General features: G+C 40.9%; 1 protein-coding gene across 1 annotated transcript in view; it reads left to right on the top strand.

Annotated features, from left to right (window-relative positions):
- The window catches only part of parp8 (poly (ADP-ribose) polymerase family, member 8), a 34,378-nt gene extending 10,167 nt beyond the window's left edge, over window positions 1–24,211 (top strand). The window contains exons 3-26 of the mRNA XM_027029519.2: window positions 1,567–1,604; window positions 4,499–4,588; window positions 5,825–5,895; window positions 6,029–6,097; window positions 8,727–8,821; window positions 13,911–13,971; window positions 14,100–14,190; window positions 14,389–14,455; window positions 14,585–14,713; window positions 15,767–16,349; window positions 16,678–16,731; window positions 16,848–16,943; window positions 18,721–18,813; window positions 18,942–19,067; window positions 19,288–19,353; window positions 19,468–19,535; window positions 19,792–19,840; window positions 20,205–20,317; window positions 20,963–21,035; window positions 21,194–21,263; window positions 21,396–21,469; window positions 21,583–21,652; window positions 21,737–21,821; window positions 22,002–24,211. Coding sequence (XP_026885320.2) covers window positions 1,567–1,604; window positions 4,499–4,588; window positions 5,825–5,895; window positions 6,029–6,097; window positions 8,727–8,821; window positions 13,911–13,971; window positions 14,100–14,190; window positions 14,389–14,455; window positions 14,585–14,713; window positions 15,767–16,349; window positions 16,678–16,731; window positions 16,848–16,943; window positions 18,721–18,813; window positions 18,942–19,067; window positions 19,288–19,353; window positions 19,468–19,535; window positions 19,792–19,840; window positions 20,205–20,317; window positions 20,963–21,035; window positions 21,194–21,263; window positions 21,396–21,469; window positions 21,583–21,652; window positions 21,737–21,821; window positions 22,002–22,104 — 2,434 coding nt within the window. The 3' untranslated portion in view covers window positions 22,105–24,211. The remainder of the gene's footprint in view (window positions 1–1,566; window positions 1,605–4,498; window positions 4,589–5,824; window positions 5,896–6,028; window positions 6,098–8,726; window positions 8,822–13,910; window positions 13,972–14,099; window positions 14,191–14,388; window positions 14,456–14,584; window positions 14,714–15,766; window positions 16,350–16,677; window positions 16,732–16,847; window positions 16,944–18,720; window positions 18,814–18,941; window positions 19,068–19,287; window positions 19,354–19,467; window positions 19,536–19,791; window positions 19,841–20,204; window positions 20,318–20,962; window positions 21,036–21,193; window positions 21,264–21,395; window positions 21,470–21,582; window positions 21,653–21,736; window positions 21,822–22,001) is intronic.
- Window positions 24,212–25,092: the final 881 nt, after the last annotated feature.

The raw sequence follows: 25,092 nt of genomic DNA, 5'->3' as shown, positions 1-25,092 counted from the left end.
GCACACTCGCTGTGTTCTTCCCATTAATGACTCAAAACTGTTATGTTTAAATGCAAATATCCATGCACTCTCACGTGTGCTATGATTTTGATAATCCAGTGTGGGGAACAGACTACCTACCTCCTAGTTAGAGCATTTAAACTGGGGAAAAATAGTGTTTATGACTGTTCACTGCTACATCCGCGACCAATAGTTTGGTGATTAAATCAATCTTTATTAAAAAACGAACAATGATGTTTTCAGTTTGACCGTGAAATACCAGAAGAACAGAAGAAACCTGACAGAAACAGAGCTGGAGAGGAGAAATAATAACAAAAATAATAATACGTGCCTTCTCTAAATTCACGAAGTGTATTACTCTGTGGCTTTAGTATTTTCATACTGCATGAAAAAATGGGAAAAAACAAAAATAACCATCTTGTAAACATTATCAGATTACATTTCTGTTGGTTTAAAATAAGATGGATGGAAGAGAGATTCATGATACTGGTAGTCTCTTTCTGTCTGCTCACTTAGTGCCTGGTGTGTGTTTGGTGTATAGCGATTTACTTCTGAAATTCACAAGAACAATTATAAGGTTATTATGTGGCTGTGGCATTACAGTTGCATTGCATAATGCAGACAACTATAGGGTAAGTTTCAGGAGTGAGTGATTGGGAAAGTCCTACTGAGCAGCCAGCCAGCCAGCCAGAGAGAGAAAGTCTGTGTGTGTGTGTGCTTGCTTGTGATGAGTACAGTAAAGCTGACAACCAAGCAGGTGACGACCAAGACAGTAAATATCATCTGAGTAAGAGACACTGCCTGTAAGGCAAAAATTAAATGCTTTAGCCTTGTAAACAAAGATGTTTTTGTTATTTATAATTGTATTTAATTTTACCCATCATATCCATGCATAAAATATAAATAAAAAATCAGATTGGTATCGGTATCGGGCGACATTCAAATGCGAAATGTCACATCCGTACCAGAAAAACTGGTATTCTAATAAAATTTAATAAAAACTGCCTGAAGTATAACTCACTAGAACCTTTTGTGCAGTTGTTCTGTGTTATATGATACAAGAGTCAGGTGTTCTGGTTTTTGGTGTGTACACTACATTATGATATGTTTAAAGATGGTTTTCTTTTCAGCTATAGCACTCATTGGAAACATGCAAAATAGCATTTCTGCCAAGGGGAAAGAAAAGACAGCACTTGGCAGAGAAGTGTAATGAAAGGACGTCTGTTGGCACACTTGGTTGATTTCAGTGTTGCTCCTTTGAGAAGCACCAGTGAGAAACAGTGCTGAGTCACACAAAATCAGTGAATGGGTAATTTTATTACAATGAGATTTGTCTGGATCAATTGTGAAAGCCAGTTCCCAAAATTTATCGCTATGTTACATACTTATCTTACATCTTAATAAGGTTATTGATTCAGGCACATTAATCTATGATTACCTTAGACTGGATTGACCATAACTACATAGTCATGTGAAACTTTATGTCTCTTGGAACAGTGAAGAGACATTATCCGGTTTTTGGAGTTCTTAATTTATGTGTGTAATTAACTTTTCTTGTTTCCTCAGGGTATCTTACTCTGTACATGTCTCTGATGATTACCCAGGTAAAGTACCATTTTGACTGTACATTTCATTACATTAAGTTAACTTTTCACATATGCAAGGAACATGTAAATTGACTTTGATTGCACCCGATATCTTAATTGTCCATACACAAGGTCAGGCCTTTTTTCATTAAACAAGTATTTAAACATGTAGTTGAAATCTTAAAACCTATTTTTTACTATTTGTAGTCTCTTTCCTTTTGTTTGCAATGACATATGCCATATTTGAAGAGCCTGTAGAATTTCATTCCACAGCTATGATAAGCAGTTAGGGGTCATTTATACAGGTTTTATTTCAGGCAGTGAACTAAAATTTGCATGACAAGGAAACTGTTGTGGGCCTTCACACAAAGAGACTGTAATGTACCCATGCCGAGCTGCTCACTGTTCCACAATAAGAGAGCCCTGTCATGCTGCTTTTACCAAGGGGGCTGACTTAAGTAGAACTTCATTTTCTCTGATCCTGTTTAAATTCCACTGGCATATCAGGTTTGAGCAAGTAACTGTGGGCATCGTTTCCAGGGTCTTCTTAAAGATGGCTTCCTGCTGTTCACAGGCATACCTATAATTTCTACTGCTTATACTGACATGTTTAAGGATTAAAGGTTCAAAAGGCTTTAATGTCATTTCAGCTATATACAAGTACACAGCAAAAAAAAAACAATGTTCCCCCAAGACCATGGTGCAGCACAAAACAAGTGCAACAGACAACACACTACACAAGTGCAACAATACAATACAACAATACCATAACAATGAATACACAATGAGCAGTTAGTGCATTTATTTTGACCAGTACACAGTACTGGGAATATGTAAAGTGGGTTTGTGCATAGGAGTCAGTGACATGCTATACTGACCATAGCAGTCACCGGTAGCAGGCAGAAACAGTTCAGAATACAGTACTGATTTAGTACAGTATTCTAGCAGTCAGTAGGAAGAGTGCAAAAGGAGTGCATATTATATGTGTGTGAAGTTTGACTTCAGCAATTTGTCCAATACAAAAACAAAAAACTGTGTGTGTGTGTGTGTTTGTGTGTGTATACACAATACATGTGTATGTATACGTGTATTTACGTATACGTGTGTGTCTGTGTGTGTGTGTGTGTGTATAGAAGTGTCCATTTGTTTGGAATTGGAATTAGTCAGAGTTCAGGAGTCTAATGGCTTCTGGGAAGAAGCTGTTGCACAGTCTAGAGGTGAGGGACCGGATGCTGCGGTACCTTTTTCCAGATGGCAAAAGGGCGAACAGTTTGTGTGTGGGGTGTGTGAGGTCTTCCACAATGCTGGTGGCTTTGTGGATGCAGCGTGTTGTGTAGATGTCCATGATGGAGGGATGAGAGACCCCAATGATCTTCTCAGCTGTTCTCACTATTCTCTGAAGGGTCTTGCGGTCAAAGACGGTGCAGTTCCCAAACCAGGTAGTGATGCAGCTGCTCAGGATGGTCTATATTGTACCTCTGTAGAAGGTGAAGAGGATGGGTGATGGGAGATGGGCTTTTCTCAGCATACGAAGGAAGTAGAGACATTGCTGGGCTTTCTTGGTAATGTAACTGGTATTCAGGGTCCAGGTGAGGTTCTCCGCTAAGTGAACACCAAGGAACTTGGTGTTCTTGACGATCTCCACTGAGGAGCCGTTGATGGTAAGCGAGGAGTGATCTCTCCGTGCTCTCCTGAAATCAGCAACCATCTCTTTTGTTTTGTCAACATTCAGATGCAGGTTTTTGACCTTGTACCAGCTCACCAGTTCTCGTACCTCTGCTCTATGCTGACTCGTCGTCCTTGTAGAGCTAATATAGAGCTAATATACAGCCTATGGCCTTCTAGATATGTAGGGTTGGTGTAACTGAAATGATCTCTCAGTTGGATGAGTGCAGTTGATTTTATGGTACATTTAGGGCCTGTTTTTTGGTAAAGTAAGGTGAGTAGCTTAAGCAGGGGTGGGTAGCTCCTTCTCTGCCTGCAACTTTTGGTTTCATGATTTACCCTGCTTTGGCACACTGAATTAACTCAGTAACAAAATGTTAATTTAGGTATGTTTGATGTGGGAAGTCACCACAGTTTCTGGGAATGGAGTTTGTCCTCACTGGGTTGAAGAATTTGGCTGTTGCACAAAAGGTCACACTCATGATAGCTAGTGCCATCATGACTTTGACTATAGGCCGACATAACTCCAGGTTGCTGCCACTGTAGCTGTGGCTTCAGTAAACCATCACCAGCACAACCACCACCACCACCCCATCTCAGCACGACTCTTTCAAATGGTGGGCTTCATCACAAAAAGTCAAAAGCTTTTGCATGGGAAAGCTGGAGGCTAAGGTACCTTCTGTCCGAGAATGACCCTGACCCCTAATTCACACCACTTATCTACAGCTCTTCTCCTACCAAAGGCCAGGGGAGGCAGATTTCCTGTTGACCTGTGTGGGCCTTAAGCCAGCCTCCCCCACGGCTCAGTGGCAGATAGAGAAAGTAGCGTGAAACAATATGGACTTCCCAGGGCTGGACTAAGACATCACTGATGAAGTCAGTACAGCATGCAAGAATAGCCCATAAACAGCAGGTTGATCAAAAAGTCACCATAGAATTGTAAGAATCAAAATTTCAGTGATGTTAAGAGTTGTAAAGGCAAAGGAAATGCACATATCTTGAGCCTTGTGACTTCATTAAGATTTGGTTTCCTCACTATTAAAAAAAAACAAAAACCCAACAATACCAACAAAAACTGAAGTAAATGTGAATTAATCAGATGATTTCTGTTTAGTCTTTTGACCATTACTATGTTTATATAAATCAAATCAGATGCATGTTGATTAAATGTAGGTGTTACTGCTCTTCTTTGGTTTAGTTTGTGATTTTTAAAAAAATTTAATATCTGTACACCTTTTCCCTTTCAGACAACACATATGTCTCTAACTCTGAGAATGATGATGAAGTATTAGTCACACGAGATCCTATACCAGTGATTTTCCACAGAATAGCAACAGGTAAAGCAACTGTGCAATGAATACTACTTTTAAAGATAAGAAGTACATTATATTAGTACACATTATTAATTATAAATTGTTGATTTCACTTTCTTTAGTGTGTTTAACTGTGTTGCTGCTATCAAATGCAAGCATACACCTGATACTGACAAAAGCATGTGTGAATTCTGAAATGCTTTAATTCTGAAATACTCATTTGCATGTTTCTTTGAATCATTCCTTTCTCTTCCCAAATTATAGGGTGATTTCATGTTCCTTTGAGCATAATTCTCAGAATCACTTATGATAGTAGTTTTAATAACATAGAGTGTTTAGGGTTTCATTAAATATATCATTCCTCATGTAGCTCAAATATAACAATACATGTCTACATTTATTATCAGTATGTATGACGGGCTCAGTGACCTGCTTTCTCCAACTTTAAGCAGGACATATTTTCAAAATGCTTTGGTATAGTTTTCTTTTAAGCCAAGAAATTGTAGCACATTCTGCAACTAATCATATTAGCCCACATTGCTATAATTTCATTTTGTCTCCTTCCCATTTTTAATCTCGTATAAGAAAATCCTAAACTGCATCCCATCTAATTTACTGCAGAGTATGTCATCATTAAGGAGCAGGCCTTTCCAGTTTTGCAGCTTTGACCTCTCTTCAAACTGGAGCTCCACACGTGTTTGTCAGCAAAAATTCACCTAGACAAAAAAACCAAACAAAACAAACAAAAAAAACATACCCTCAGCAGTCTTGTTTTATCTTTAGCCAGACTCATATAGAGTATGTGCCAGTGTTCTAATTATTAGCAGCTTAGCTAGACCCCAGAGAAGTTTCCGGAACCCCAGTGCTTCAGGCTCCAGAATCCCTGGAGCTCTGGAGGTTTGAATCCCACTAGTGAAGGCAGGTACCAAATGAGAGGGTAACTGATAACTGGTGAATGAGATTTGAATGAGTTATGCCTGCCTGTGGCATTCCCTACCCTTGGGAAAGGCACTTAATATCTGCCACTAAGGGAGCTGGAACAGAACTGACCCAAACTATGTCCAGCCATGCTTTTAGCAAAGAAATATGACCCCTTGATTAGTTGCAGTGTACTGAGTTGACACAGTTTCTTTAATTACATTTAATGCCTCAATTGGCTGCATGCTGACAAATATGCATGATATGTAGCAGAGAATATGCTAATGTGGAAATCACCTCATTCTGTGGTAATCATTATCATTGGTTTCGCATTTTCTGTAGAGATAAGGATCAATAATGATGCGACCAGCTGTCTTTCCATCAAGTCGAAGCTTCAGCTCGACAAAAACCCAGTAAGATACAACACTGTAGACACAATGCTGCAGATTTCAGTCTTCTTTTCATTCATATGAATTCCACACACAGTAATGAATTGAAGTGTGGATGAATGGCTGAGAAAAATGACTCTGAGCTTTTATCTTGCAGTGCCATTATGCCATAGAAGAAGACTCGGAGGGTGATAATGACTCTGAAGAGTTCTACTATGGTGGTCAGGCAAGTTCAGATGACCCTCACTGAAAGTCTACATGTTTGCTTCACAGGGCCGTGATAAACCATTTCAAACAAACCCAGTGAACTTGACAGCTCTTGACTAATAAGGGTATCGAGTAGCAGAGAGACACAGAGTCAGATGAAAAGTCACCACCAGCAGTCTGACATTTAAATTTAACTTGAGCTTCAGTTGCATTTCATATGCACTTAGGTGCCTAACAACGTGGAGGTGAGAAAAGAAAATGTATTTCGTAGCCAACCCAGGCCAAGGACACTTTGAATTTCATGTGAAATTTCCCCAGTGCAGTAATGGCTCATACAAAATAATTTTGGGCGCTCTTTGCTTGAGAGGGCTATTGGCCCATTTGTCAGGCAGGGAGAAGGGGGGCTTCCGTCATGTGAATGAATGTCTGCACAAGTGACTCAGTCATAAATGACCCATATGCCGACTCATTGGAGGAGATCCATTATGTTAAAGCTCGCAAGAGTGAACTCGATTAGCCCTTGGTGGGCTGGATGTGTGGCAGGCTTTCGTGACTGATTGGTGGCCTGTTGTTTGGATGGAGATGCATATCCTAATGGCCTCACAGGCGTTGTGAATGCACAGTGGTGCTCACTCAGGGCAGTGTGGCCCCATTACAGCACTGACATTGCCTGGGCTTCTGGGAATGCTCTATCACGAGAGGCCTGCGCCGGTGGCACACCGCCCTGCCCGGCATCTGGGAGAGCGGCGACGTCTTGCCTTCAAACTGAGGAGGAGATCGACATATTCTAAGCGTTTTATACACAGATATGATAGCACGACAGAGGCTTGTATGTTCTTTATCATCTCCCCCTCTTGGTTTTCAGCACAAATTAAGGTTGATTCTCAGTGCACTTCAGTGCCTTTCCTTAATATTTAAATGTGTTTAACAGTTAAATTTTACAACAGTCATAGCCAAAGTTTCTGCATTATTTTGAAGTTTTTAAAGTTTAACAGATCAAGGAACACTTCTGAGTTGCAAAACTAAGTTGTGAGTTGGTGGGAGAAGACACTTCTTTTAATGGTGTCATATTAGTGTGAAGGAAAATGTGGGCATTAGTAATGTGTTATTGGCATCTGAATTTCAGGGAAAGTCCAGAGGTCTGTATTAATCTCCACAATTGTTGCACATATCCTGTCAGACAACACCGTATTAATACTGGCTGTACACTGTGCAGATCCTGTGGTCTTATAATACGTATGTTTGTTGCATGTCGCACTGTTCGAGATGCTGCCGCTGAGATCTCGACCAAATTCCACGACAGACTGTGATTTCACTCATACTGAATGTTAAGATATGCAATTACATTTTTTCTGGCGTTAAACCCATGATGCTACAACTTTACAATATTTTACATTTGTCCATCCATATGTGACTTATTTCTGTAACTTTATTGTTTTGCGTCCCACATACTTTATCATTTTGCTGTACTGCTGTTGATTTGTAGTCTGGTTTGTAGCATTGTGATTTTGGAGCAAAATGTCTGACACTGCTAGAAGATATTCCTAGCCTGTCTGTCACTAAGGCACTAAATTGGGTGTCGTGGAGCATGACACATGAGACGTTCAAAGACCACAGACTTTAACTCATGGCCAAAGAAATCTTGTGACTGTTATGTGCAAAAGCATAATTGTCATGATAATCACACAGTGTATACCCAACTTAATGTTGACCAGTCCCTTAAGCAAATATAAGTGCCATATTTAATCAGGTATTTCAAAAACTATGCAGTGTAAAGAATGAAAAGGACAATAATTACCAGGTTAGACAATTGTTCATATTAAATCACAATGTTAATTATTTTAAGACAGTTCTGATATTATCTGAGTCTCTTCAATTCAGATGACAGAAGGTGAGTTAGAGGGACAGTGCTGTGTGCAAATTACTTGGTGAGATAAAACTCCAATTCCTCCAAAAGAAAGAGCTTTTGCACTTGCATGAGACAGTATTCATAAAGGATAAAAGCAGCTTTGCATTCTCTGTCAAATCCATCTGTAGGGATTTGAATACAGAAATAGAAACATAGCAGACAAATTTGTATGTTTATAGTATTCTCTCAACTTTGATACTTGGTAATATTTTTTGGAGCCATGTTACAATTACATTAACATAATCATCATAGTCAAATAGGCAAAGCTATATTATTGTGTTTTTATTTGGTATTTTATAGCTTCACAGTAGATTGTTAGGAGGTCCTGTTGTTCCTCAAAACTTCAAACATAACAGCTTGCAGTTTGAGGCATCCACTGACTAGCTTTGAACAAGCACAAACATTATTCATGACTCTCATGAGAGATCTTGGAACACATTCTGATTTGCTTTCTTCTAACTTCTTCAAACAGTGCAAAACTTCTCTCTCTTTCAGCATCTCAGTGATATTTTAAAAGTCACTCTCAAGATGGCATATCAAGTAAATGTATCTCCAGACGTAAGATAAAATAGATACACATCAAAGGACATTTTGTGACAAACTTTGCATTCCAAAAAATTATTACACCAGGTTCCTTGGCCAAGGTTGAATGGCCATACTTCTGTCTTAACTTGCTATGTGTGCCTTTACATTATATGTGGTTGACCTGTATGTGTGTCTGTGTGATTTATCCCTGCAGGTGAATTACGACGGAGAGCTTCACAAACACCCCCAGCTGGAGGCGGACCTGTCAGCCGTGAGGGACTTATACGGCCATCATGCGGTATCTCTCAGGTATGTGTCCTTCTGGCTGTCCTGCTCTCTGCCCCACTGCACAGGGCTGCCCTTCATGCAGCAGTATCTGCACTGATGAAATCTGGGGAGGCTTTACCCCCAAATGCCAAAGTAGTGGATGGCAGAATGAGACTGGCCTGTTGTTTGTGAATCGTCATTGGCAAGCTTTGTGTTTCGGAGCTGAGTGCTCCTCTGGCCTGGGGCAGTGGGCGGAGAGTTTGTACTGTCCGGCTCCCGGAGTGCCGGTGCACGGCATGCTTTGGCACCCTCCGTGCACTGATACATCCATTCTAAACAAATGAAGGGGTTGTTAATTAGCTTCTGAGCGTAGGGATTCTCCCAGAATAAGACTGGGAAATGCTGTGCTATGGAACTCTCTTATTTATTTAAGAGCAAAAGGAGGTAAATCAGTATGGGAACAAAAAGAGCACAAAATGTGCCATGGGAGAAGTGGGAAATGGAGACACTTCAATAGAACCATCATTTTTTTTCAATAGAAAACTTTTAAATTGTACCACACTTTTCATGGGAAAACTCTAAACCATATAAATCTTTTCATTGAAAAAACACTATCTAAACTTGCTTTTTTAGCTTTAGGGTTTTTTGTGTTGGGGGAATCTGAGGTGTTGGTTTGTGCAAAAGGAAGCAGGAGCAATTATCTCTTTTTCCTCCGGATTTGAGGTATGCTTTATCTGTTTTTTTCACTGAATTTGGGGTATGCTCTGTCTCTATTTTTTCACTGGATTTGGGCTGTGCTTTGAGATCCTCTTGTTGTCATGCAGCTCCTGAATACCTCCCGCAGGCACCAGTCTCCTCCCTTTACAGTCTTCATTATGAGCAAGGAGTGCCTGTTATTTCTCCACAGTATGAAGGAATTCAAGAAAGCCAAAGTGGAGAGACGTAGCAGTAGCATTATACAGATGGGTCCGGAACGGTTTCCTTTGTCACCGCCGAGTATACCTCTGAAGAAGCCATTTAACCATTCAAATCAACCAACCGAAAGGGCTGAAATGTGTTACTTACTCTCAGCTCTCTGGGAGAACCACTGGCTCACAAACCGATGTGTTTGTTTTAACTCCATCAAGACAGCTGGTATTCCTCTGTGAATGCAGCTCTGTGTGTGGTGTGACCTCATACAGGGAAACAGTAATGTACCATAGCTGCCACCCCCCCCCCCCCCCATGCAACTTGGCCTTGCTCTGTGTCACTTAGATAAATGGACAGGGCCTGGACGTCCTGCTCACATGTTTCCATGCCTGTCCCCCATGGGGCTGTAATTTATGGGCTGTGGCACCTAGAGCTGTGCCCCCACCCAACCTCACCCCCATCCCCACCATCACCCCTGTGGAGGGGTTCACCCCGTGAAGGTCAGGCCATAGTGAAGTCCAGCCCTCTTGGCTCAAAAACATCCACCTGCCCAGTTGGTCATCCCTAAACGAAAGGAGATCACCCACTCAGGGTCTAGGCTTTCTCTCTAAGCCTGGGGGCTGCAATCCCCTGGAGAGTCCACCGCTGTCGTGATCCCGGAAAGCAAGTTTTACACCCACCTGTTTTATAATCGACTGGTAGAGAGATTACGAAAATGCCATTTCAACAGTTGTGCTTCTGCCTTCGAGGATATCAAGGGGCTCGATTGCAGCGGCGTCCCATAACAAGCAGCTGTTCGTAGCAGCCTGAGAAAATGTGCATGGTTGGGAACACAGGCTAGGAAGGAATCATAATAAATGGGGCCAAGCTGTTACTAAGAAAATTATTCATCTTGAAAATCTGCCACTATGCTTCAGCACCTACTTCAGGCTAAAACATCTATTAAAAGCATGTATTTTGAATGCTGGGCCTTATTGACTTGATTCTGAAGACTGCAGGTATCCAGATCTCACACACACACAACCACAACATACAGCTAAACACTACGATTTAAGCTTCAGACATTTCGTTGATTTGTCTCAAATAGCTGCTATGCATGGTTGACCTGTACACTCCAGGCAATGCTTGCCCTGTAATTTGTGTCTAACTCCATAGCATGGAAACATGAAGTAGCTGGCCCATCCTGTGTCCTCAGTTGACCTGAAATGTGTATAGATTCTGTAAAGTCTTTGTAGAGACTTTGAAATATTTCCAGAGCCACTAGCATTAAATTGTCTGATTTCGGAGCTGGAGTGGTTAAGAGCTAGAACAGAGGAATAATTGAGTGCAGTAGACCAGTTTCACAGTTAGCATAATATGTTAGCCTAATTGTTGTAAGTACTTTAAAAAAAATGTAATTACACACACACACACACACACACACACAGTGAGTGAGTGTGTGTGTGTGTGTGTGTGTGTGTGTGTGTGTGTGTGTAAAGAAGTTTTTGAAAAAGAGATTTTTATCTGGCAACCCCCTGCTTTGCAGATGCCTTGGTTGTTAGGGGCTCATGTGGTGATGTGTAACCATGGTGACGGTTCATTCCAGGCATCACTACAAAGTCATCGCAATGATGTTATGATCACCTAAAATAACTTGAGCAGAAACAAAATGCCACAGCTGAGTGAGATTTCATACATGCTGGCAGACTCTTTATAACTATTAGGGCAAGATCTTTTTTAAGGTTTAGAAAATCTGGCTTCCCTGATTACTGAGTTATAGGAAATGCTTGATTTCTTGTAAGCAAACTGCAGCAGTGCAGTTGTCATTCATATTTACAATGGTCTTCTGTGAAAAATAATGAGATTAATGCTATAAAGGGGTCATATATTCCTATCAGACTGTCTCCCGTGTGTGTATACTACTTCTGTGATTCAACCTGCCAATAACCTTGGCAGGAGAATACACTATGTAATTTTCTTGGACTAGTGAATAGAGGTGAGTTCAGGAAGTTCCTGTTTGCTGTCTGTTGAAAAGCTGGGAGACAGATACATATCCAGAAAACATAATGATATGAGACGTAGCAAAACAACTGGGAAACAAAAACAAGAGATGGACATACATGTTTGACTAAACTACAGAAAGACAAGAGGTATATAAAGAGACACTGCTGCAAACAGTAACAAAACATAAATTACAAGACAGGGTGGAGACAAGATGACACAGAAAAAGTAACAAAACCAAATGGTGAACCAAATAACGGAAGGGGCGAAACCATAACAGAACCCTCACCGCCTCACATGCAGCTCTCGAAGTGTGATGTGGCAGCTCTGTGCCCTGGAGCAGGAAGTGTTCAGCCAGTGGGACTACATGAGGCAGACATTGCAGGAGCAGGGCCAGCGCCTTGGATTGGTGGAGCTAGGAGCAGGACTCAGCACAGGATCAGAGTCCGAATCCAGTGCTGGACCAGGGTTTGGATCAGGAGCAAATCCAGGTACCAAATCAGGAGCAGGTTCATGAACTGATGTGGGAGTCATGGCAGATGATGTGGCTGGAGCTGTGACAGGAACAGGAACCAGGATATCAGGTAGAGCAGGTAGAGCATGGTGTTATTTGCCAGGGAGTCATGGGTTCATTTGCCAGGGAATATATCTGCTATCATACTGCTAAATATGTAAGTTGCTGTGGATAAGAGCATCTGTTAAATGTCACAAATGTATAAATCTAATGGCACAGGAACAAGATCCAGGATAGGAAAGGAAACTGCAGAGGGTGCATGATCCATGAAGGAGGCTGATGGATCTCCTTCATAGGGTGTCGGGCCTTCGCAGGAAACTAGAGGGTCCATCAAAAAGGCAGGCAGGTCCAGGAGCTCATGTGGCAGCTGGTGATCAAAGGTGGCTATGCTTTCTCCAGGTTCTAGAGTTAAGATCCCCATCACACAGGGAACTGGGGACAGTGCACAGATGTGGGTTCGACTTCCTTGACACTGAAGGGAGGAGGCACTGGAGCAGAAAATCAGTTTAAGCAAAAGGAGGAGCAGGAGCTGTAGATGTCCACTGATACTAACTAGTGACTAGTACTGCATGTGTCAAGGCTTGGGGTGGCCGGCACCTTGAGCAGCGGGACAGGGAAGGTTGGCACCGGGAGGAACTGAACAAAGGAATCTGGGAATGCAGCCAGCGGAGCTGGTTTGGCCAGGACCATGGGCAGTGGTACTGGAGCAGCATAACCTGAGCTGGCCCCCACCCTTGGTATTGGATCAAAGCAATTAAATTATAGGAGTAGGAAACCTTTCCAAGTCTCTGCCAGCTCGAGAACAGTCTTAGCCCAATTGCCAGCTGTCCTGGTGAGCGCTCCCTTGATTAAAGATAAACAAACCTTGTGTGCCATCAAGTGCTCTGCAGTGCTGGCATCAAAGAGAAAACTCACTGTACTTATTTGGATTCCCTTCATAGGTGACATCCAGTGGGGGAATCCCTACAAATGATCTCTGGAATGCTTGTGTTCCAGCAGTGCAAAGGGAATCTGTCTTCCCAGTTAGGCAGTGTTGGGGTTGATACTGTATTAAAACAGCCACCTACAAAGGCGTTAGAACCTCTCAATGATAAAGCCACAGGTGCAAACAGTGGATGGAGGAGATAACAAATCACGAGACAGGGCAAAGACACGACAAATCAAAAACAGAGAACAACGTTCCCTGTGTGTTCTCTGTGAGCACAGATTATTATTATTCTGGGTCGACCATGTGAACTTGCGAAGAGTGGCAAAACATCACCTCACTTTCCTGTGCTTGATACCACTTTTCTCTACAGTCGGATTTGGGAACTGGGTTCATTAGTGTTTCTGCCGACAATGATGTTTTGGGAGAGCCGCCAATAACCGCCACATCAAATAGTTGTGTCATCAGTTTGCTGGGCCCTCAAATGTCTGTGTGTGTGTGTGTGTGTGTGTGTGTGTGTGTGTGTGTGTGTGTGTGTGTGTGTGTGTGTGTGTGTGCTGTAAAAAGCAAAGTCGAATTCATTACTTGATGTATAATATGGCAGTGAGCAGTTGTCAAAGGGGAAATTGTATTCCTTGTAGATAACCTTTAAAGACAATTTTATAATGCGCTGCTTTGTGGGCAGATGAGGATTGTTTGTCGCTATATGCTTTGTGCTCAAGACAACTAGTTTATGTGTATCACAAGATCTGAATACATCATAAGCCATATTAAGTCCTACAAAACATTTTTGTACCTTTTAGGGAATATGGTGCAATTGATGATGTAGACATTGATCTACACATTGATGTCAGTTTCCTAGATGTAAGTATGCTATCTTGTATTAAAAAATTAGACATTATTGTAAAATGATTTGTAATGATTTGGAACTGTTTAGTATGTGAGTGCGCATAGCAGTGTCAGAAAGCAGATCGGGAACTATTGTTCCACAGGAGGAAATTGCTCTTGCCTGGGATGTAATCCGGACAGAACCTGTTATTGTACGTCTTCACTGCTCCCTCACGCAGTACCTGAATGGACCAGGTCAGCTTCTCTCTCAGACTCAAACACAGTCACTCACACACACACACACACACACACACACACACAAAATTTGATATTATAAAGGAATATCTTATGTAAATGGCATGTCTGTTGCTCTCATGTCCAGGAGGGCTTATCAATGTGTGAAGCTTTAGTTAAAGCTCAGTCTCTCAGATCTACTGTTGTGTGCTTTTGCAGTTCCCACCGTTGATGTATTTCAAGTGTCCACAAAAGACAGGTTTGGGCTGGGTCATCAGCTGAAAAAGTATGATTTTGATTTCCTTTCCTAAATTCTCCTAATATTTGTGTGAGCGACTTTTTATAGCAGTCGGTTCTTACAAAATCCCATACATCAGCTTTGCTCTTCTCCACACGTTTGTTGTCTCACTCCCAGGATAATGCAGACCTTTGTCACACAGCAGTGGAAGCAGCATACTAAAGACAAACTCAACCGCCCGCATAGCAAAAAGCTGACAGACAAGAAGGTGAAGTCCCCACTGCACATCTTCTCCACTCTGCGCAGGTAAGAGCAGTGCTGTTACACCACAGTGCTGTTACCCCACAATTATGTGACACCACAGTGCTGTTACACCACAATGATGGTCCCCACAGTGCTGTTATACCACAGTGCTGTTACCCCACAATGATGTGACACCACAGTGCTGTTACACTACAGTGCTGTTACCCCACAATGATGTGACACCACAGTGCTGTTACACCACAATGATGGTCCCCACAGTGGTGTTACACCACAGCTATGCTGCAGTTGATTCTGCACAGGCATAAAATGTAATGAACTGCATTTGGTATTGGAGTGGTGCTCTCAGATCTCTCATGCTGGTCTGACGTGGTCTTTGTTCCTCGTTTATCTGCAGTACACTGATTAGGCAATACATGCAAGTTAATCCAGGAAGAGAACGTCGTCTGAACCTGATTTAGTACCGTACTTGCTAGGCGTATTGACTTGTTCATTACATACTGAGATGGAGGGAATAGCATCAAGGTCATAGGGTGGACTCCCAGATAGTGTACCATCATACTGAAAAATATGCAAGGTACTCTGAAAGATCAGTTTGTGACATGAGCAAATGTGGGTTTAGGGACAGGTAAATGAACCCTCAGATTAGGTCTTCAATTACAGGATAGGAGAATTGAAGATTCAAGGTATTGTAACACAATACAGGATATCATACAAGAACAATTCTGGGAAATATCGTATATTCACCAGTTCTGTACTTCTAAAACCATTCATTCTAGACCACAAAAGCTTTATCGTCACAGTTGCTGAGAAACTGAAATTAGCTCTAACATGTGTCAGGGATTCTCATTAATCAGTCTCTTGATTTGTGTTAAGATTCCTGTCTTGTGGAATAATGCTTTGTATCTTATTATCTCAGACTTTAACAGAAAGCCTGCTTTGATCTGTAATTAGTCTGCAAATTATTGCCCAGTTAAGACAGTTTAGATTTCAGACAAAAAATTGTGATTTTTGTGAAATTCAGCTCCAGTAACCATAGGAGAGATTTTTGCTTCATTTACAATTTCTAATGACCCATCTGTGCTTGTGCTGCTCGAGATCCCCTAGCTACCCCCCTCCTGGCTGCGTGAAGAACAAAAAGAAACTAAAGCCTGAGCCGGACGGCGTCCCCAAGCCGCACCGCCTCCTTCGCCGCACCTGTGCGGCGATGGCCAAGCCTGAGGCCGACGGCTGTGCGGGCAAGCCACGCAAGCTCCTGGGCCCCTCGCTGTCAGTGGAGCCGCCACCATCCCTTAAGCCGGCCGGTCGACTCCTGCCCAGGCCGTGCCCGGTGCCACCCAGGCCCGACGAGTGCGGCGGCCCAAGGCCCCACCGCCTGCTTCCCCGCACCGGCCCAGGGGAGCACCGATGCGAGCACGGTCCCGCAGCGGGTGGCGGACCCGACAGTGGAGGCGGCCCGAAGGCCCACCGGCTCCTGAGCCACTCATGCTCAGGCAGCACGCGCACCGAGGAGCTGGACGGTCTCAAGCACCACCACCGCCTGCTCAGCCGCTCCTATTCCAGCAGTTCTAAGGCGGGCAAGGGCGAGGGGCCCAAGGAGCCGTCCGGAGAGAGCCGCCGTCTCTCGCTTACCTCAGGGCTCATTGGCATCCTGGCCCCGGCACTCTCTTCTACGCCACCGGTAAGGGGCCGCGTTTCCTCATGTCCTTGCTTCACATACTGCAATTTTTTCTGGGCTTGAACCACCCCCAAAACATTTAGCACTGTTTTGCTGCACTGACACACCCGATTCAAGCTTGGACTTGCATTTAGCATCACTAAACTGCAGTAATGGAGACAAATGCCACTGTCTGTGTTTGTTACCAAGCAGGGATTAATTTACGTATATTTGTGTTTATGAAAATTTTCACTTTTCTCTTTAGTTATGCTATGTAAAGAAATTGCCTTGCTCATGGTTTGATTTACAGTCATGTCTAAAATTGTACAATGTTTCTCTTGTTGCTGACTAGCCAAACAATGGAGCCAAGTCTATACCACCCAGAGATCGTGGATTTCTCATCCAGGTGAGTACTGACCATCACACACACATTCTAAATCAACAGGGCAAATTAAATCACCAGTTAGCCAACAGGCATTTGGAATTATTTTAGTGGAATACTTTAATTCTTTATGATCCCAGACTATGGAGTATGCAGAGCAGAGGATCCCAGTCTTGAACGAGTTCTGCGTGGTGTGTGACGAACCTCACGTGTTCCAAAACGGGCCCATGCTCAGAGTAAGTGTTCAGAGTCGGTGGCTACGGTATGAACAGAAGAGTTCATGGATAGCTGAAGTCACTGCATGCTAAACATATTTTGATGTGAAGTAAATATTATACAGTATGATTACAGTCAGGGTCCCCCCCAAAAGATATCCCAGACAAATTCATTCTAACTTCCAAAACCTTTTTTGAATGAATGGCACCGCTAACATCAGTAGCGCTCTGAATTGTGGCCTCTGCACCTTGGTCACTACCACTTTGACGCAGTATGTGGTCAAGTACACATTTAGTGTGTTTAATAAGCTCTTGAACATCAGAACACACATGAATGCGCACTTCAGTACATAAAACCACAAGTGCATACTTAGGGACAGGCTGAGAGTCAGTGAAATCATGGCAGGGCTTTGACTCAAACTTTGTCCACCCCGGGGGTGGAGCCTATCCCAGCTGCACAGGGTGCAAAACAAGAAACATCCATGGACAGGGCACCAATCTATCACGGGGCACATGTAACGTAGGTGAGGTGGATAGCAAACATACGTGCATAGTACCAGCACCTTGGACTTGAGAGCGAGCAGAATCCAAAACAGGGGAACACGTAGTGAAAATGATAAACAGGACAATGTAAATAAATGACTAGTTTAATAACAGAAACACCAGAAACAAACAAAAAGAATAAGAAACCAATTCAGGGTGATTATAGATCAGGAAAGAAACATACAAGAGTATTGAGTTAACAGAGCAGACAGGAGAACAGAAACAACTTAAACATGAACTGGGAGGGCGATAGAGACAAAGGCAGCAACATCAACTAAAACACCAATAGAAATCATGTAGGACTAAACAAGAGGTATATCTAAGCAACAAGAGAATGACAAGAGTAAATGGAGAGAGCAACTTAACTTGGTACACAGAGAACGAGTACAGCATAACCACAAGTGAGGAAGAATCAGAACATCAAAGATACATAGACCTAGAAATGGAAACTTGAGATGCACTAACACGGTATAAATACACAAAGCTAACAAGAGTATAAACAAGGGGCAGGTGAAAACAATGATGGGCATGGAAAACAAACGAGGGGTGGAGAAAACGAAACTTAAGGACTGGAACACAGGGAAGAGATCATGAAGCCATGGAAACAGGAGAAGCTCCGGTCCGCGAACATGACAGCACAATACAGACATTGTTAAAAGTTGTGATTGTTCATTAAATAAGAACAACTCAACACGGGAGTCTTTATAACTATGATTTAGATTAAATTAAGAACCATCGAAGCTAATGTGAAAGTGAATAATGACCAATGCAGTTCAACATGTTGTTGATGTAGATGGAGCATAAGCCAGCTGGCTAGTATGTTTCCAGTTACTATAGATGGGCTTTAGTGATAGAGGGAGTAAAATTGTCATATACATATGGCTTAGGTCCCCATAGATATTTATGGGTGGGTTAGTGACATGAGTTGGCATTTCAGTTGTTTTTACAGCAGTACTACTTTTAAGATATTTTGGAGAACAAAGGGATAGTTGACAGTGAAGTCTAACACATTTATTTTACTAAGTCAATAATTGCAATATTTGTTTATTAAACTTTGGAAATATGATCACATCTTTGTTGTTTTTTCAAATAATCCTTTACCTTTACTAGCTTTTGCTTAGGGTTTTAAAACTGAAACCTTGTGTTGTATAGTAGCATAGGTTAGCCAATGAAATAATTGTGTGTGTGTGTGTGTGTGTGTGCGTGCGTGCGTGCATGTATGTATGTATGTATGTGTGTGCTTGTGTGTTTGCAGCCCACAGTGTGTGAGAGAGAGTTATGTGTCTTTGCCTTCCAAACGCTAGGAGTCATGAATGAAGCTGCTGATGAGATCGCCACAGGTGCCCAGGTACATGCCTCAGAATTCATGCGCAAGCATGCACACGCGCGCGCGCACACACACACACACACACACCATTTTTAGCTGTCACTCTCAGCATTCCTTTGATCCTCTGAATTATTTAAAACTAACTGCAGGTTGTCGACTTGCTGGTCTCCATGTGTCGCTCTGCACTGGAGTCCCCAAGAAAAGTAGTCATTTTTGAGCCATATCCCTCCGTGGTGGATCCCAGTGACCCTCAGACCCTGGCCTTCAACCCAAGGGTATGCTTTGATACCTTCAGCTTAATCTACACCACTTAATACATGCACAGAATGAAAACAAAAACTACCAGCATATGGATTTGTGTACTCGGGGCCATTTACTGAGCAGTGCAAACCAAGCAGTCTACACTCTGCTGGCAAAGAGATTACAAAAACAGCCAGTTTGTCACCTTTGTGTTCCACTTAGCTTCTACTATTATCACCCTGTGCTTTCTCTTAGAAAAAGGACTATGATCGAGTTATGAGAGCTCTCGACAGCCTCACGTCCATCAGAGAAATGACCCAGGTATCAATGAAATGTCCCTTACCTAAGACCCTAAGTGTTTCTTTAAAGGCCTCAAACCAAAATTTCTCTAACATTCAGCAAATGTTTCTGAACTTTTTAATTTGTGCCAAACAGGCTCCATATTTAGAGATAAAGAAGCAGATGGATAGAGTTGATCCCCTGGCTCACCCACTGCTGCAGTGGTAAATACATCTCCACATGGCCATGCTGTTTATATCATTCAATATTTCCTATAATAATGTGTTGGCAAATGCCAAAATATGTCCCAAATTCACTTTATTGGAAAGGTCCACATCCTTATCTTGCAGAATTATGGTAACTAATAGCTATAATAAATGCTATTTTATATTTTAGTTATGTATCTGTGTTTTTTTTAACTATATATGTCAGGTGTCAACAGTATTGTTTACAAACAACTCAGATTTATCTTGTTCACAGGGTCATATCCAGTAACAGGTCTCACATAGTGAAGTTACCAGTGACCAGAGTAAGCTTCTTTAATTTACCAACTCACCTGAAATCTGTACAAAATTCAAAGGACATAATGAAGTGATTATTACTTTGGGGCTGTTTGTATATGTGGAAAAAGAAGCCAGTTTGTGGTACTGTTTAAAGTTATAAAGTGTACTGCTAATGAATATTTTTGGTACAGCCCTGGTGCTTTGCCTCTAGTTGAGGGAACTATGAGTAAGCAAGAGAGGTTTGCAACGCGGCACCTAATTTTTCACAAAAACTCTAGCAGTTAAAAAGCTTAGAGCATGATTACGCCTGCCTAATCACAGAGGGGAAGAAGAAACAGACGAAAGCTTAGTTTTAGTGCATGTTCTCATATTTTCTTTCTGTCACAACAGCAACTGAAGTTCATGCACACCCCCCACCAGTTCCTCCTGCTTAGCAGCCCACCGGCCAAAGAATCCAATTTCAGAGCTGCCAAAGGCCTCTTCGGAAGTACTTTCGCTTTCCAGTATGTTCGGCCCATGACATTGCTGTTTAAGCGTTCAGTTAATTAAACCTGCTTTAGTTGGTGTTCACAATTCTTGCTAACTTCGGCCAGAAACTTGGCGGGGAGGGCATGGAATTGATGAGAAGTGGTACATGCCCTCAACCCCAGACTTTCTCCTGAGCCCCTCCCGTCTATGTGCTGCCTGTTCTTTTATGTAATAGCTGACAGACAGGGAGGATTGGTTCTTTAGTAGAGGTTTCCTTAATGGCTAATATAGCTGGACCGTGCTGAAATGTTTAGTTACTGTTTACAGAGGTCAGGACTGTCACAGACAGTGCCAAGGTAGCAATAAAAAAATCAGTCACACCAGCTGTAATACTTTGGCTACTTTGATTACAAGGAAAACTATTATTACTTTATCCTGCTTACACCTCTGGAATGCCTTTACCCTCAGGAGGTATATATTAAGTTTATACCTTTTATGAGTTAAGTTTGCCGAAAATCTGGGACTATTACTCAATTGTGTACATCCATTTTTTGTTATTCATTGTCAACAAACTAAAGTGTTGAACACAAAAATGATTTTACAAAAATTTTAATATATGATGATGTAACAAAAATTTGAACTGTAATTTGTCTGATAAATACTTTAGTGATCTTTTTCAGTGGATCGCACATAGAGAACTGGCATTCCATTTTGAGGAATGGATTGGTTGTTGCGTCCAACACAAGACTCCAGGTAAAGAACACTAAAACGTAATGTGTTCAGGTTTCCCAGCAACTGATTATGGGATTATGTGTACATAGTGTGTCTCGGAAAGGCAGGAGACATAGACACAAGTAGAATACTTCATCTTATTTGAAACGTCATCCTGAATCGTTCTGGTTTTACTGCAGCTCCATGGCGCCATCTATGGGAGTGGAATCTATCTTAGTCCTTTGTCCAGCATATCCTTTGGTTACTCAGGTGATGTTTTTTTTTTTTGTTTGTTTGTTTGTTTGTTTTTTTTGTTCTAACCTCTAACAAGTTATTACACTAGTACACTAGTAATAATAATAGTAAAAGTTAATCCACAAATGTGACTTTTGCTTCCCACAGGGATGAATAAAAAACAACAGAAAGTTGCATCAAAGGATGAGACTGCTACAAACAAGACCAATATTCATTTGCAGGTAAAAATAGACATTAATTATTTTAATGATAACAATAAATAAAATCTAACTAGGCTTCAGTTCAATGCTTTTTTTAGTAGCACATAACAAAATGTAATCATTATCCATTGCAGTCACAGAAGAAGGGTCAGCAGCCACAGTTTCTGCAGAGTCGCAATCTGAAATGCATAGCCTTATGTGAAGGTACAGCCTTTACCCACCTCAGCCATACTAGTATTTGGCCAGGTTAGCTGTTTTTTCTAAATGCTGTGACTTTCACCCTCACAGTTATAACGTCGCCGGATCTGCACAAGCATGGTGACATCTGGGTAGTTCCAAACACAGATCATGTCTGTACACGATTTTTCTTTGTGTAAGTAAATCAAAGCAGGCTTGCCTTCGTTAACTTACAATGCTTGATTCTGTGGTCCTAAATCTAGTTAGCGTACAATGAGTTTCCTTACTTGTGGCATACCACAGAAGCCTTTAACTTAAGTCCTCAAAGTTATTTATTTATTTTGTGAACCCCTGCTCTGTTTTGTTCATGATCTAGTTACGAGGATGGACAGGTGGGTGACACGAGCATCAACACGCAAGACCCTAACATTCATCGGGAGATCTTACGAGTAATTGGCAATCAGACTGCCACCGGATGAAAGACTGCGAGTGCAATACTGCTGCCTTCACCTGTCCTCCTGTCTCAAAGCTGGATATTTGAGCGTAAGAGGTCGTACCATAGGTATTTTTGGAAATCACAGAACACAGTATAGAGAAGAAGATTATTTCAAATCTACAAGATACTATTTATACCCCATGGATACCCTTGTGTACACTGGCTAATCAAACTCTTGCCATTTTGCTAAGTTTATTAATAAAATGTACATTTTCAAAGAATGTGGTATGTCTCTCAGTTCAACTGATAGACTTCCTATTTTTTGTAAAGAAAAAATATAATTCTTTGAGTAATATTTTGAGACTTTTACCAGACGTTATTTGGCCTTTTTGGGGAAAACAAGATATTCCTTTGTGGTAATGCGCCATCCTGCATTGTTTACTAAGAGTTGTACTTTTAGAAGTATGATACTTTGTGTATACTGAAGGTGTTGATATGCACTTTATTTTTATTAATGTGAGACATTAGTTCGAACCTCTTCATCTTAAAATGCCTTTCAAAGACAGGATTTATTATATATTGTTTAACGTTGATGAACGCTAGTAAGCATTTCCTGGTGTTACAGACAGTAAGAGCTGAGTGGTTGTTGTGTTTACAAATGACAATGACTTTTATGCTTCATGGTGTAGGTGTTGGTTTACAGTTTCCAAAAAGAAGTCACAGTTAAGATTTTATCCATATTGGTTCCACTGCAACCCTATTTGATCTATTGTTTAAACCAGACTACTGTGACATTAAGTTACCAATTTAGTTACCAATTTGGTAGATTAATATTTCAAATGTATTTGGCCATACTGACAGAAAATAAAATGCATGTAGCTTTCCTTGCATTTTCAGTCAATTTGTGATATGTTAATAGCAGTTTTTATAAAAGAAAAACTGGCACCCAGTTGTAAAATGTCTAAGTATTTGAGTATGAATCTTTTTGTAAAGGTGATTTTAAGGCAGAATAAGTGTTTGCAGTTTATTGTTTTTACATTGCCATGTTTTTTGAGCCAGTTCAAATGTGAGAGTACAGAACCCCTATTGTTATTTTAGTCTTTTTATTATTTTAGTTTTTTGCAGTTGTTCAAAAAATCACACACTTGTGTGTAATTTGTTTTTGAAACATCAATTAAAAATGTTGCTCCTATTTTTTTGAGAGACTGATAATCCCTTCACAGAAATTACCTCGGTAACTAACTCAATGGACTAAAGTTCTTCATATTTTTAGTTTTACTTGATCATATATATTATCCACATCACAGAATACTACAGGTGTCTCCAATCAAATTACAAAATTATGGCTTTAAACATTCATCTCATCCAGTTAAAGTACAGCAATGCATTTTTCCTAATGGGACAATTAAAATGATAGGTTTTAAAAGCCTTGAACCTGGCCTGAGGTTATTAATACCTTTGGTTGCCACACTTCAAACCTTTTTACTTTAATTTTCCTACCTGCTACAGTGACAAAAATGTTCATTTGTACTATGAAACTCAGCTAACATGAACCATGACATTCAAATTCATTGGTTAAAGGTACATTGTACACTGCAGTTAAAAAACAAGCAAACCAAAACAAGTGTAATTTGGGTAGAGGTTTGAATCACCTAAAAATTTGTGGAATTTTGTGGAATCCTTAAATTCAGATGGATATCGGACATTATTTGGCATATGTCATAAGTCTCATGATAATTTCTGAAATGACGAAAAACAAACTAGTAAAATATTAGTCAAAACTCCCTGTATAAAATATTAATTCTCATCTTTTCTCACACAAAAATATTTAAAAATATTACTTCAAACTGAACATAATTTAAGTGAACTGCACTGAGTGTTTTGTTTGTATGGTTTTGTACATTTTAGTGACAAGGATCATGCTACTTAGCATTTGGTGCCTTACAGAGGAGGATTACTGGCAAATATATAAGAATACTGTACATACTGTAAATACTACCAGGATAACCTGGAGTCCAAATATTTTCTGTATTCAGTTTTTACTTCCTTATTTTGCGAAAAGATCAAGCTTTTTTTTTTCTTTTTACAAATTATGGAAATAGTAGCTTATGTACCTGTTTATCTTCATTAAATTTGAATTTGCCTATAAATCCCAAACTTTTGTCATATTTTTTGTCCTTTATAAAAACATCACCAGGCTTCCTTACAAAGTCACAGCTGAAGATTGGCTCACAAGACGAGGTGCATTGCAAAGAAGGCTGACTATATCAAACTGTAACATCCTTCACAATGTGTGTTTTTCTGTTGCTCTTAATATTAATGAAAGTATAAGGTATAGAGCATGGGATGCTCCTAAGGTATTAAAAGTAGACATGTTTCTTTTTTGCCAAGTTCACATCACATTGTTGTTTGGAGCCTTGTGTAATTTAATAATTAGGGGAAAATACTGAACCTGGTCAGAATATTAGAGGAATGTTCTGTTCATTTAAAATTCAGTCCAGTCATTTGAATGTCACACTGGAACCCTACAGGAAGCTGTGTATGAAAGGTATTGCAAGAGTAGAAATTCACTGGACGCATAGTGAGTAGAGGGCCTTTGATGTGACAGGTTCCTAGCAGAGCAAGGTGCAGGTTTCGATAACTTGTTAATATGCTGTGATAGACCATGTAGATGCCCATCTGAGAAGGATCAACTAGAAGCCCATGTAATCGAAATTTCTGTGTTAACTGTTTATAAATAATTAATTATGAAAAGGTACCTTGATGTACAAAAAGGATTTAATGTACAAAAATGTTTTTAAATATTAACAACCATAGTCATTTCATATCTCCATTTAGTCAGCAGTAGATAGAGTTGAGTTGCTGAGATGGTTTATTGTGGCTCTCATATAAGGCAGTAGTTTCTAAGATGTCTGCCACTGTCTCGGGGGAAGTCAGTCGTATAGCATCCTATGATCTTTGTTTATAACAAACTGCTAGGCTTAAGCTTTTAAATAAAATTGATTTGCCTGTTCAACAGTGGGAATTCAGC

The sequence above is a fragment of the Electrophorus electricus genome, chromosome 9 (assembly GCF_013358815.1).
Source record: "Electrophorus electricus isolate fEleEle1 chromosome 9, fEleEle1.pri, whole genome shotgun sequence".
Taxonomy (NCBI): Eukaryota; Metazoa; Chordata; class Actinopteri; order Gymnotiformes; family Gymnotidae; genus Electrophorus; species Electrophorus electricus.
Note: the sequence above shows the minus strand (reverse complement) of the source record. Positions and strands in the feature narration are given on the sequence as shown.